At 36.9% G+C, this 15,005-nt stretch overlaps 1 protein-coding gene across 22 annotated transcripts in view; it reads left to right on the top strand.

The window, feature by feature from the left end:
- LOC128695799 (trichohyalin-like) overlaps nucleotides 1-15,005 on the top strand; it is a 119,847-nt gene that overhangs the window by 89,821 nt on the left and 15,021 nt on the right. For 10 of the 22 annotated variants that reach the window (XM_070092940.1, XM_070092938.1, XM_070092937.1 and 7 more), the window contains 12 exons: nucleotides 1,534-1,698; nucleotides 3,415-3,465; nucleotides 3,919-3,975; nucleotides 5,532-6,377; nucleotides 7,039-7,140; nucleotides 8,227-8,274; nucleotides 8,500-8,556; nucleotides 10,819-10,875; nucleotides 12,286-12,342; nucleotides 13,963-14,010; nucleotides 14,464-14,514; nucleotides 14,833-14,877. In XM_070092940.1, the coding sequence (XP_069949041.1) occupies nucleotides 1,534-1,698; nucleotides 3,415-3,465; nucleotides 3,919-3,975; nucleotides 5,532-6,377; nucleotides 7,039-7,140; nucleotides 8,227-8,274; nucleotides 8,500-8,556; nucleotides 10,819-10,875; nucleotides 12,286-12,342; nucleotides 13,963-14,010; nucleotides 14,464-14,514; nucleotides 14,833-14,877 (1,584 nt within the window). The remainder of the gene's footprint in view (nucleotides 1-1,533; nucleotides 1,699-3,414; nucleotides 3,466-3,918; nucleotides 3,976-5,531; nucleotides 6,378-7,038; nucleotides 7,141-8,226; nucleotides 8,275-8,499; nucleotides 8,557-10,818; nucleotides 10,876-12,285; nucleotides 12,343-13,962; nucleotides 14,011-14,463; nucleotides 14,515-14,832; nucleotides 14,878-15,005) is intronic. The other 12 variants (XM_070092958.1, XM_070092956.1, XM_070092953.1 and 9 more) reach the window with 10 other exon arrangements.

Raw genomic sequence — 15,005 nt, 5'->3', positions numbered from 1 at the left:
GCCTTATTTCCACCCTGCCGTCCCCTGAAGGGAGGTGACTCATGCCGGTGAATAACTTTTTATACTTGGAATTGAGAGTTACCTTCCCATTCCCCAGAACGCAGTAAGACCCCTACGGGTCTTAACACTTTTCTATAAATGCCCTAAAAACAATAATAGCAATAATGCAGTCTCTCATTCAGGGCCGCTTCGGGTCATTCCTGGTATTCCAGAGTCCGCGTCGTCGCGGCCATACAAAACTGAAGCCCATGTTAACCTAAATGTGTGCCTCGTTTTCCAGAGTAACTTGACGTGTTCCAGCTGTTTGTCCTGTTTAAACCTACTCTTTATCACACCGCCTCAGATCACTTCCCATTCCAGATAACTCCTTCGCCTGTGGCACAACAGTTTCTTTCAGGCGAGCCCAAAACAGTTCCGGTTGACCCTTAATAGTCTGGAGCCCTTGATAAATCCTTTTGTTTCAGTCACTCCCGATGTCATCTTTGCCCAAGTCTATCAGTGATCTTTACTTCGTTTGATAAACTTATTTAGCACATGTTGAAGTTTTACTAGATTTGACAAATCTAACCAAAGAACTTGATGAACTTTTCAGCATTTCAGATATCACTAGCCACAGTGTCATTTCAGAAGTCAGCGACCTCTTCAAATCCATTGGTGTCCGTATATCCCGGAGCTACTTTTTATACTATATTTAGATTTAAACTCTTAAGAGAGGAAGCTCAAATTTCACGTGGACTCTGAAGATTAACGTAACAACACTCCCTGGACCGTAGCTTACACCTTAGAGCGAGTACGTTTTTGTGCACTAGATAGTGTTTGTGGTAACACAGGTGACGAACTAATGTCTTGACCTTGTGAGTTGCTTATTATAAATAGAGGCATTTACAAATTAGGAATATAGTTGAAATTTCTGTTTGTCTTCACGGAAACGTGCAGTTATATTATTCGTGTAAATCCTATTATTTAGATAAATTTAAGTTAAAAGAATGTTATTTTCCTACTATAAACGAATAGATTTGTGTTCTCTAATCACTTATATTCGGTACAGCTGTCTGCAGTCAGTTATCCCTTACGACTAAACTTTAAAAGTTTATTTTGCTTAACTACCAAACCTGCCCCCCCCCAGTGGAACATACGATACATTCCTAATGAGAGACTACAGATGATGTCAGTTAAAGTACGGCCAGTCTCTTCATACGGCATCGACACAGTTGATAAAAAGACGTGCAGAGTTGACCTCAATGATAACAGTGTTTTTAAAGGATGAAATTGTCCTTAAGGAATAAACAGTCGACTTGAAATCTAAATAGTGAGTATTAAGGTAATAAATAGTGAGTATTAAGGTAATATAAACACACAAAGATCGAGGAAAATAATTTTCCTCGCCTCATGTCCCACAGGCCTAAACAAGCCTGTTTCTGTTAATAGATGAACGTTGTGCAAGCAGTGAAATACTGGCAAAAGGAATCGGTGTTCAACAACAGTGTATTCAGTTTGATATTCAAAGCATATAGTTCCTCTAATTTCTTGTAGATACCAAGTACTCCCAAGGCTGGGGTGAAAATAATTGAGAAGAAAGATGAGGAAGAAGAATCAGACGAAGGGTCTGAGGAAGAAGAGGAGGAGGAAGAAGAATCAGAAGAAGAAGAGTCTGAAGAAGATGATGAAGAAGATGAAGAGTCAGACGATGAGGAGTCTGTAAGTGGTCATCTTGCTCCACCACTGAAGCTTATGCTCAAGGCGCTCACACAATTTTATCTCACATAATCTTTTTTTTTTATGTGCATTTTCCTTTAAGTTTTCATTCGCTGCTAATACCGTAGAAAGATGGGCAGATTTCCATGGCGAATTGACTCTGGTAATAACACACTGTTGCTTAGTGGTCTAACTCACAGCTCAGTGAAATGGCTGGCACTTCTATACCCAGACCAGCTTGACTCCAGCAATCCGGCGACGTCCTTCAAGCTATACTCAAGGCGTCACGCTGACCAGCTTCGTAACAACACTGCTTCAGTACTCATCCCCTCATCTTCTTTATTGGTTCATAGGCGTGAAGTAAAATGTAAGAGTGATTAGATTTTTTATACAAGGAAATTATTGCTTTTAGTATAAATATTAGGGAATGACTCGCTTTACTTATGAGAAATTGAGCTGTTTTAGGGATATAAATGGAAATGGATCCATTTTTTCATAAACGAGTAAATCGCTTATAAATTATGAACTGAGTTACTAGGAATTTTTGTAACTTAAGTTCGCCTTAAGTCACCTGTAGTAAGCTGAATGATAATCGAGTCAGGCAACTTTCAACTACTTTTGACCGCTAAACTTTGACCTTTCACTCTTTGACTCTTGAAGCAACTTGCTTTTAGGTACTTGTCTGTGCCTATATGGTAGGTGACCCCTGTATGGTAGGTGATCTTTGATCCTTGTAACTGATTATTTCTCATCATTATGGAAGTTAATTTTTGACTGCTATAAAAGTTTTCCTTCCGCAAATCTGGAAGCTGATCGTTGTCCATTGTTTGAATTGACTTTCACGTTTCTGATAGTTCACTCGTACATTATCTGTTTAAATATTATTTAAATTTGCTTCTTAAATGATTCTCTAAACGAGAATTAATGCTAAACGTCTGGGTTAGTATATCAGATGACTGGGTTTGTATGATGGGTGTCTGGCTGAATGGGTTAGTTTGCCACATACGTGGGTTTACATGAGTGTCTAATGGCTGGGTTATTGTGTCAAGTGACAGAGTTAGTATGGCAGATGCCTGGGTTAATACGATGGGTGCTAACAAGCAATCCAGTCATCTAAACAAACACGGAGATTTTTACCCATCGGTTTGTTAACTCAATCAGTAAGCCTAGGTATCTGAAATGGTTTGTTGATTTGGTGGCTGCAATACCTTCAATTGCGCCTTCCTATCGCAGGAATTGCGGCCGAATGCTTTTCTCTTCATTTTGTTCTAAATATGCCAATTAATTTATTAATATGCTAATTAACAACTCAGTTGGGGTGTTCACTCATGAATAACAAAACTTTCACAAGTCATAACTTACACATTTTTGGGGATGAGGGAAGCGCAGTATCCGCAAATAACTTGCTGGGAGTGATGGATCTGTGATCAATTGTTCTCCTAATTTTTATGTAAAATTATAAATATAATTACATGTAGTTTGTATATACCTAAGTGCTGCTAATTACTTCTAGCTACCGGAACTTGGTGCCTAATTACTTAATTCAGTTCATCTAGATATCTTTATTACCTCCAATGGAGGAAAAGCGTAAGATATATAAAAATAAAAGAAAACTAATTTCTCCCAGATCCACCAGCTTCTAAACTTGATCAGTTGATCCAGTATCCTTATTTATGGCATTTGTTACTTGCTTGTACTAGCACGTCTTCGTTCCTGCAGGTTCCTCAGGAGGAGATCTCTGAAGTGTTCAGCATGGATGCTGAGGATCAGGTAAGATGCTCTTCGTATCTGAAGCTGGTGAGAGACAATATACAGGTCACCATTCTGTTAAGCTTTCTCAACCCAGAGTTTTCCAGAGCCTTCTCGTTTTCGATCAGTCATAGTCTGTACTGACCAAGGACAATACAGAGTTGGCCACCCTAAGCCAAGAAAGTTGTGCTTAATCAATTCTATTTAAATTGTCTTAACGTGAAATTTTGAGGCATAGCAACATCTAGCTTAGTTGAATACTCTAAAATAAGTGCCTAAAACTATAGATTCAGTATAATCGCCTGTAATTGTAGTACGCATTATGTATAATGAATATTTAACTTTAATAAAGTAGGGCGCTTTTAATGGGAAGCACAACGTAAAGTTGTGTTATGGATGTCTAATTTTGGAATCCACTGTACATTCCTGACAAGTAAAAAGCCAATTTTGAAGATAACTGTGAATCTCTTGCAGGAGGAGGAAGAGGTACCAGTAACTACAGGGAAGACCATCCCCAGAGCAAACACTCCGGTGAGTACTTCCACGGGGAAAGTAACTGTGTACTAGTGTTGTGGTGATACACTGATGATTGTGATGGTGGCTGTGGTGGTAAAGTGCTGGTTATAATAGTGAGTGCGGTGGTGTTGTGGTGATACAGTGCTGGATTAGCGGTATTGAGGTGGTTTTGGCGATACAGTATTATGGTTGTGGTGGAGGTACAGTGTTGGTTATAGTGGTGGTACAGTGCTACTTTAGGACGTAGTGATGGTTGTGCAGGTTATGTACTGGCTGTGGCAGTAAGAAAGACAAAAAGTGCAGGAAAAGAGAAGATAGTGTTGAAGTGTGAACGGAAAGAGACAATGGCGGGAAAAAAGAGATGAGTTAACGAGGTTTAAGGCAGAAAGTAATACACCCACCTTTTAATTACTAGCATTTATCTTTCAGTGTTGAGGTGGTCTCTGGGGTTCCTGCAACCTAATATTAAATACTCTCATCTTCTTAGGCATCTTTTAAATATTTTATGATTCATTTTCACTAATTTTTTTCTTCATTTCATGTGGATATTTTATTTGGCTTTCTTATTAATACATAGACTAGAATAAAGAACTCACATCTCCTAGAGAGCTCTTTATGCTCTTTTATGCTCTGTATTAGTTAATAAGTCGCACTTTCCCTCTTCGTTGAATAACAGTAATTTATGTCGTGAGCGAATGACGCCATGTTATCATTTATGTCAGGTAATTATCCAGAAGACAAAATTTATATCTAAAATCTTATTATAACAACATTTTTGAGAACTTTCAACACCTGGACAATAAATCCGTCTCGCACGGTGTTTCAAAAATATTACATTGGTGAAAATTGCATTAACTTTAAGATTCTCCGGATCAAATTAATTATTGGCAGCTTACATATAAAAATCGACTTTTACTTCGCCCTTGGCAGCACTCAGCATAAGAGATCCTCATCGGCGTCAAATTTACTTAACCTGCGTTCACCCGAAAGCCACGCTTCTCACAATTACGCTACATATATTGCAAAGGATTGTGAAACTCAGACTACTCTCAGTTTATGCATGTTTCTAAAAATTGTGAAAGCGACTACTATATTACGCCGTGTTGTTAACGTTGAATCATGTTTCTTGTTCTACTTAATTTTCTGAACAACCTCTTCGCATGAAAGTGATAGTAACTTTTTTGTGCTTTCATTTGTTGATTTTTATTTGCCTAATTACTATTTCAACTTGCAATTAAACACACATACATAATACATATACAAACGTGGTAACAGAGCACACAAACAGGTCAACTGTTTATATAACGAAAAGTGCCTTTGATAGACAGTAACTTACACGAATGTTCACACACACACACACACACACACACACACACATATATATATATATATATATATATATATATATATATATATATATATATATATATATATATATATATATATATATATATATATATATATCAGTGCACAGGATTTCGAATCTGCGTACCCTGCATCAAGGTACACAGTATTTTTTGCTACACAGATAGATATCAAAACTCTTTATTAACAACCAGGATTTCTTGCAGCCTCATACATCGAGGCTTCAGACTCGCCTGGACTCAGAATTCCCTAAAAGTGAAGCAGCCAGCAAGCCCCAGCCCCCAGTCCCTGCCCCCAGGTCCAAGCTACAAGAGCTGCTCAGTACTGCCTTTCCTCCCTTTGTGGAAAAATCTGTCGAGCCTCAGATATTAGCTTCACCCGCTGAGGCTTCTAAACCGCAAGAAACTGATGTTAATATTTCTCCTGAACTATCCGAAAAATCCCCTGAACAACTAACAAGCATTTCACCATTGAAGTCGCCATTCGTTCAAGAATTGTTAGATGCTGGATTTCCAAACGCTGAAAATCAGTCTGGAAAGACTGAAAATTCTATCGTCACCTTCGCAGAACAAGTGGATGATATTGTAAATAGCTTCGACACTCAGAGTAACGAGCAATGTTGCAGCAGCCTCGATCACCTGCCACAAGACTTGCAGTTAGACTTGTGTATAGGAGAGCAGCAAACTTCACAGCACCTGCAAGATGTAGTTACGGTGCCACAACCCGAGAAGGTCGTAAAAGTTGCGGTGCCACAATCCAAGGACACTGTAGAGGTCACGGTGCCACAATCCAAGGACACTGTAGAGGTCACGGTGCCACAACCCAAGGAAGTTGTAGAGGTTACAACGCTCCAATCCAAGGAGACTGTAGAGGTTACGACGCCACAATCCAAGGAGGCTACAGATGTTTCTTGTCTTCAGGAGACGTGCACTCTAGATATTCTGTCATGCGATCCAGAAACACAGCTGAACAAGTATAGCAATTATCCCAACTTCGAGTCCAAGGCCCTAGAAGTAAATCTAAATAATGACTGTAACCAGTATGCTCCTATGGTAAGATCACTGTGACAAAACTGCAGCTTGTGTGAGTCTTGAATTTGTTTTGGTAAGGCCCATAGACATGTGTCTCATTGGCGAACATGCCCTAAGAAACCCTCAGTTAAGATTTGTCTAGTGGATTTATTTCTACCCAAGCATGGAATTCCCATTTTCAGTCGTATTCCAAAAACTTTAGTGTCTCAGTTACACCTATCCCCAGCAAGTCATATCAATTAATCTACTATCCTCTGGTCGTTTATAAAAATTGGAATGTAAAAAAATAGCAAAAACTAGTTTGTCTTGAGAGTGAAACCCAAGCAAACATGTAGTCTGTACATGCATCCATTTTAGTTTTCCCTCAGGAATCCACCTGGCATGCCTATCCTATGAGCAACCAAAGATCTCAAGATATACCTTGTTGGTCAATAATACCAGTTACCCATCATCCAGCATGTTTTCTTCTTCAAGCGTGATCTAAGGAGTCATGACGCATTTACCAATCCTACAAATGTTCAATCTTTGTTTCGAACTTTTGGAATATTTGTTCAGGCATGTTCTTACACTCGCATGGAAAACTGTAATGACTTGGATCACTTCTTAAACAAGGTGTTGATATAAATCCCTCTTAAAGCAATTAAACCTATCTGGAAGTCGCAATTACGCTTAAAATTTCCAGATTTATGAATCAGATATCGAAGACAACGCTGACGAGAACGAGGACGATGGCAACGAGGAGGACGACGAAGCTGAGAAGGCTGACCAGATCACAGAGTTACCGGTACCCATGATGGCTCGGTCCTCACCCTTCTCTCTTTTTATAACACAACCACTGACCCTCCCGCAAGCCTCCTACCTTCTACATAGCACAAATAAGCCATTATCATCCCACAATTCCAGTCTCCGCTACCCACTTCATCATCCCCTGACCAACCCCGAACTCTTCCAGTGCACTACATGGGCCATCAACTATGCTGTACCTTCTCTTAACCCTTGTGCCCACTGCATATATCCCAATACACATCGTTGACTCCCTCACAGCTCTTCCATCCACATGTCTTAACAATCAAGCTGAACTCTACTCTCGTGATTTCTTACTGCAAGTGACTATTCCAAAACTACTTCTAAAACCTTATCATCTCCCTTGAGGATGACGCACTGAACATAACAAAAGTCTCTTGACAATTTGAAAGGTTTAGTGCCTTCCCAACACAAGACTAACAAAATATCTTCGCATGGATTAAAAACTTTATATTGTGCTAACGAAATAATATAATTAATTTGTGACTACTAAAATGTGATATAGTCTAAGTGCATATTTATTGTAAATGTTTGATTATTCGTTTCACCTTGAACACAGTTATTATTTGAAATTTGAGTACACATTTTATTCATAGGTCAGAGTTTAATAATATTAGTCTAGCTCTATTTTTTTTGTTTTATTTATTATACACACTTTAATTATATCAGCATATTATTTGTTTTTTAATTATTTTGTAAATTTGTTTTGCTGCTTCTGTTGATTGGGTGATTGTATTTACTAATTTATTTTATTGAGCTGCTGGAAGCAACTTGTTTCTCCTCACATATTCATCTAGATCTGTGATCGTACTGCTGTCATTTAAATTACGTGGTAAATGTGAAGAAGTAGCAGCCAGTGGTAAACGTACCTTCGTCTTGGGCAGCAAACAACTTATCGATTTACTGTACAAAAATAATACAGCGGAATATTTACTTGCATTATTTAAATTCGTTATTAATAAAGAAATATTGATAAAGATCCCAGGCAAAACAACTACATGGTTAAAAAAAAAATGTGTATTTTTACGTAATTTGCGATATTTAATGAAAGTTACATTATTTTCAGGAGACGGTTATGTGGTGGGACCGACCTGCTGCAGACTCTCAAAGCAAGGTGTTTCCTCTATGTATTATATAATGTAACGTTTCTAACACCCACATTCCCAGACCCATGAAGATAAACTGATCATTCTGCTCTGTGGTGCACAGTATAATGATGATATAACTTTTATATCTCCAAGTGTCTTCAAAAGTCACTAACACTGGAATATATATAATAATATTAAACTTTGCAGGAATGTATTTTATGATGTTCTGAGTTGCTTTGATCACCTTACAGAGTGACTCTGGTCTCATGTGGTGGGAAGAGCCAGCCAGCGATGAGCCGCGTTCTCAGGTGCTTCTCTCTTGGCTTATTTCACTAAGAGTTCCTTCCTCCTTGATGTTTTCTTAAAGTGCTCTCTCTCTCTCTCTCTCTCTTCTGGTTTATATTCGTAGTTTCAAATTCCTTTCTTAATCGTGTTTTCTCTCATTATTAGTGTGTATTTACTCTCGGTCTTTGTCAGTTTCTTTCCTCAGTGTGTTAAGTGTAACTTCCTAAAATTACTTTCGCCTTTAGCTAACGTTTCATTATTTATCTGTGACTATATCCCGTCCTGTTTTTATCTTATATTTTCTTATCTTCCTTTGTTCTCTAACGATGTTTTTTTATAGTTTTGCAATGCTTTGCCATCTTTTTATTTTCAAGTTCATATTTTTTAAATAAATTTCGCTTCTGCTATTCTTGCTTATTTAAATTTTGATTACTATTATTTCGCTAATTGTAGACTGTTGATTTATTATTATAATATTTAAATTGCTTCACACTAGAAATTTTACATTAATGAGCCTTGCATATAACTTTCCAAATATTTTCCATAATTATTTTGATTTTAAAATTTTATATAACCTGCATTTTATTCAATACAAAAGCTGCAATAACTCTAATTTAAGCACTTACAAACTGAACACACTAAACACCATAACTGTTGTTAGAATCCCTTTGTAATAATGTTGGTAGAATTACCGACAATATGTAAAGTAAAAGGACACAAGTGCAGCTAATGTGACATTTTATTGTGGCAACGTTTCATTCTCCAGGACTTGACAAAGCTCCTGGAGAGCGAAACGTTGCCACAATAAAATGTCACATTAGTTGCACTTGTGTCCTTTTACTTTATATAGAATCCCTTTGTTAAAATCCGTGTATCATTCCTACACGCCACAACCTCTGAATTCTGATGACAGCCTCAGATTAAGACCGAAATGTAATGCAATTATCATTTTTTATGTTGCCTCCCACTTAGTTGACATGTATCACTGACTAGTGTCGAAATTTTTGAATATTAATCGATAAATTGGATATAAAAGGTAAATGATATTTCGGTTCGTCCTGAACCATTATTAAGTTTTCGGCGGTTTATTTATCAGGTAAAAAAATCACCCTTTATTTCAACAAGTACAAGGTATACAGGCCTAGCTGACATACTATTACAAAGGAAACCGCTTCGTTATGCACGGCATTTCGGGCAAATTAGGTCAGTTTTGTCCTTGGATGCGACCCACACCTGTCGACTAACACCAAGGTACCCATTTTATACTGATGGGTGAGCATAGACAACCAGTGTCAGGAAACACGCCCAATATTTCCACCCTCGTCGGGAATCGAACGTGGACATCACCATGTGAAGCGAGAGCTTTAGCCACCAGGCCACGGGACACCAGTGGTGAAGAATCTGCGGCAAAACTGTGAGTCTTAGAGCACATGTGAAAATGAGGTAACAGTTGCCCCTGTTGGCTGGTGACGGCAGCAGTACCTACTGGTCAGTGTTAAGGGTGGAAAAGATATAGGAAAAAAGTCTAAAATCAGGCCAGGTCATTGTGAGGTGAGGATGTACCCAAGGTACACGTAAAGTCACACGTTCGGAAGATTACAAAGCCGAAGATAGGCTTCATGTTAAGGGTCGTAATAACAAAAAGGCGTCTAGAAAATCTAGAAGAGGCATAGGATGGCTATAGTCCATAACATGATACACAGCCATAGTAATATCGACTTTATAAAATTAATTAGAACCACTGAATAACATTTGCTTTCACCTTAATCCTGACTTCAAACCTAGCATTAACGTGAGAACAATTTATGTAATTAAGAGTACTTGTGGGATTCACACTTAGGTCCCTAGGATCCCAAAAGGGTTGTAGAAGGATCCTCATGACCTACAAACTACGTTCAACTTGTTCTCTTATCACTCGGGACCCTTGTTAAAAATAATTTGTATCCTCTTTAGTGCAGGAAGAGTTTGCATTCTGGTTTTACATACCTTTACCCCTGCACCACGAAGGCACACAGGTATTAAAACAACAATTTTTAAAAAATCGGATTAGATCCAGCTGTTACTTACTAATTAGCTTTTACTAAGTACTCCTGCCTCAGTCGAGATTCAGCGTTAAGTTTAATTATATACCTTTACGTCTGTCAATGCTGTCACAAGCAAAAACCCTACATGGAAATTTACAAAGCATTACCACATGCCATTCACAACAAAAAGTCGCAGCCAAATTTTACATGTGAATTAACAATTAGTGAGAGCTGTTTCTCTTCCTCCCCCTTACTGTGCAGGGTTCGAGCAGTCCTTTGCCGTGGTGGGAACAACCTGAGCCTGCTGAAGACACCAGGGTGAGACTCATTATAAGCCTAAATTCTCAATAATTCATTCCACCTCTACTCTGTTGCTCTCTCTTGAAACCACGTTACCAATTACAATGCTATTTTTCAGGTCCTTTTCCCTAGCTCTTACACAGGCTACACTTAAGATTCAGATCAGCTAATGCTGTCAGATTTGCCTCATCGACTGTTACATGTGTACAGTCCTAGACATCAAGCAGTTTATTAAAGTAAAAAAGACAGGTTAAAATATATACATTATATACTAGTGATATAACACTAGACTAGATTACAACCAGTGCTGCCTAACTACTTGCAATTCACCACATTTTCCTAAATCTCCCTTTTGAGTTTTCCTATTTATTGCCTTTTAATTATCATTTACTTTCTGTAACATTTCATATCATAATTCTTAATCATTTATTTTTTTAATTAACTGTGTTAGAATTTTAGATAGTTCAATACTTAAATAAATTGTACATCTTTTCTAATTCTAATGCAAGTACTGTACCATATTTATTTCGGTATATCTGAGCTCACTGTTTTATGTTGCTTCATTCTTTGCAATGGTGACTGCCATATTATTACTCAGTGAGACAGTATCTTATAGTTGCAACACATGCTAATTAAACGAAATTATTGTAAAGCTAAAGCAAAATGTTTCTCATTAAAAAATACAAAACCTCCTGCTTTTAACATAAGATTAACGCTAAGTGCATATATACCAACGTTACTCATAAGTAACTCTAGACGGGCAACTCACTGTATTAGCATAATAGTCTCTAGTTGAAACGTTCACTTCCACAAGTCTATCTCATGAATGATCACATCAGATAACACGTTCACATGTGGCCCGTTCCGTTCACATAAGAATGTCACATTCACATAAAGATTCACCTTCATCTAAAGTTTTCGTTTTTGTATAACATCATCTTCACTTGAAGTTATTTCACGATGACATGAGTTTATATGAATATTTTTCAGCGCCAGCGTATTATATAAGGATTCAATCTAAAGACTTCCACTAACCAAATACATAGCAGATCAAAAAATATCCGTACATGTTTTAAGTGTCATCCAACACTAGGAGACAAAAATAGAAAAACATTGCTACAGATTCACCTTCATCTAAAGTTTTCGTTTTTGTATAACATCATCTTCACTTGAAGTTATTTCACGATGACATGAGTTTATATGAATATTTTTCAGCGCCAGCGTATTATATAAGGATTCAATCTAAAGACTTCCACTAACCAAATACATAGCAGATCAAAAAATATCCGTACGTGTTTTAAGTGTCATCCAACACTAGGAGACAAAAATAGGAAAACATTGCTACAGAAACTTCACTAAATGGACTTGAAAGGCACTTTAAAATATATTTTATATGAAGTCATATATGTACTGCTTCCTGGAAAACAGGTGATCAAGCTCCCTCAGCCAGTCATACCGTGGTGGGAGAAGTCTGAGGAAACCACGGTAAGATTTCCCTCGTGCTGTGTGCACAGTCAACTTTACCGCCTGATATTTTGTTTTGTTTTTCTTCTGCTGATGCTTACAATTCAGATCTTCAAGCTCTTGTTTATTCACAAACAACAGATCGACTCTTATAGCTTATAAAGTGATATGTACTTGTTTTCACCTCGTGCTGCTATGAGACTTACTAACGTCCCACGATTTACTCTTTGATTTTAACTTTTAAGTAATGTGGTGATCCATTTACCTCACGATTTAAATTGTTGGGCACATGTGATAATCCTAAGTACATTCGGATACCCTCGAACCACCATCCTTCATCCCTTGCACAGCGTATTATTTTAACATTTCTGTAGTTCGTGTTTTGGTATGCTTCTCTAAAAATTTATTTTGTTGATTTATTGCAAGACACTGTTATTTAATGTTATGGCTTGTAACACCTGTGTGGCTGTCTAGTGCTCAACATAATTAACAAGTTATATTGTTTTCTTATGTTAATGTATTTGAATAAGTTTTAAATATACTATAATTATTTGTCTTGCTTTTGCCATTATGGTTACTTTTTTTAAGCTTTGCATTGAAGATAATTTAATTTTGCACTTTTCACAAAATAAATTATCACATACATTTATTTTGCAATGTAATGGCTTTTACTTCTGTGAACGCATATTTTATTTTGTTTTAGATATATAATAATTATATTACTTGCTTTACATGTTATTTTAACATGACATACATCACAGAAAAACTAAGCGAACCCCTGAAGTGTGGTAAACAGTGGCATAATACATTTATGCATTCAAATACAAACATCAACAGATGAGTTATTATTATTACATTCATGGGGAGCGTTAAACCCGAAGGAGTCACAGTGCTTGGGGAGGGATGGAAGGCATTCAGATGATGCAAGGAATTAGAGTAGTTTCAATTCAGCTAAGTTGCAGAAACTATTATTCTTGTTGAAACGGTATGATACTAATGAGTACGAATTCAAAAACTCTTCAGTTTTAGGTGTCATTGTCTTTGGCAACAACTGATACGCCATTCCAGTTCATCAGGTAGTTGTGGGAATTACGGTGCATTATGCAAGCGTTATTACTGTTGTCCAGTCTGCTGGCATATTTATGATTTGAGATGTGTTTTTAGAGTTCTCTAGATGTTTCACCTACGAAAATTTTCTCATAGATATCTGACAGACAAGGACTAGGACGAGGGGAAAAAATTAACGCAAATTCTGCTGCCAGAGTGATAAATGAAATATGTTCACATACGTAAATACAGTATAATTCCATTCTATAGCCATACAAGAACTGCAAACGGTGTTGAAAGTAAGCACAATGCATATATCATTTATTTACTATATATATACTAATATATATATATATATATATATATATATATATATATATATATATATATATATATATATATATATATATATATATATATATATATATATATATATACTAATAATGCCACGGACCTTAGAACAGTTTATTCTTTTATCAACTGAAAACAATTAATATGTCCACACAATTTTACAAGACAGTCACAAAGCAGTATCACTAGAATCACTAAAGTAACAATATGCAATACCAATCATGTGTTACTTCCTTCATGCAGACCAGCAAAAGTCCCCTGCCGTGGTGGGAACAACCTGAAGAATCTAGGGTGAGACTTTTCTTGCTCTTCTCATTCCCTAACTACCTTACACATCGTCTTTTTCACTGCCTTACACCGTCTTACTACATTTAACTCTCACTTCACACTTCCCTGTCGCAATAGCACAAAAAGAATATTTCTTAGCCTTCTCATTCTATTCGTATTAATTTTTCAATACCTCTTCCCAGTTCCATCCTACATAATGAAGCAGATTTAGATCCATAATACAATAACCCTCCATAATATCCTTTTATTGTTTTGTTGCTCATGCTTATTTTTTACGAAATATTATTTACTCCTCTGTTTTAGTAATCAACATTGCTAAATATATTTAACCTATGGATTATTTTCCTTTTTTTATATTGATTCGTGTATTGTAATTGCTAATTACTTAATACTTTTCTCACTATTTCCTTTACTTAACAGTGTTCTCTCTATGGTTATTATTTTCTTGGTTAACAGGCATGGAGTCCTGGTTCCCCAGTTTTCAAGAAAGATGTTATCGACCACATGGTAAGGCGTACGACAATACCATTTTAACTAAGTTGTATATTAAGTTTGAATATACAACATATCTTTGAGTATTGTATATTCACAATGAAATCTTGGAATTTCAAGTTTTAGTAGTTAGGAACTCCCTCTCTTGCCCCACAGGTTCATACCTGGAATTTGGCAAGAGTCTAGACTTAAACAATGATAGAGATAAAACTTGTTCTTTGTATATTTATAATGGTCGAAATTTCTGAGTGATGGTAATACTAATTGGCTGTAGACGTTTATGGTGTTCGAGTTTTTTCTGTAGTAAAATAGCGCTTAATTGTTGATTTTCAGGGCAAGAGCTCGTCGAACGAGGAGTGGTGGAAGAAGTGGGACACGGTACGGGAGTATAGCCCAACCTTATACACCATATTCCGTGTTTCCCTTCTTTGTATGACAGAGCCTTATGTTATCCTTAATCACTGTATTTACCATGGAGTATTCGTCGTAATATCTCTTTGTAGGTT

The sequence above is a fragment of the Cherax quadricarinatus genome, chromosome 41 (assembly GCF_038502225.1).
Source record: "Cherax quadricarinatus isolate ZL_2023a chromosome 41, ASM3850222v1, whole genome shotgun sequence".
Lineage (NCBI taxonomy): Eukaryota > Metazoa > Arthropoda > Malacostraca > Decapoda > Parastacidae > Cherax > Cherax quadricarinatus.
This window is presented reverse-complemented; position numbering and strand designations above follow the sequence as displayed.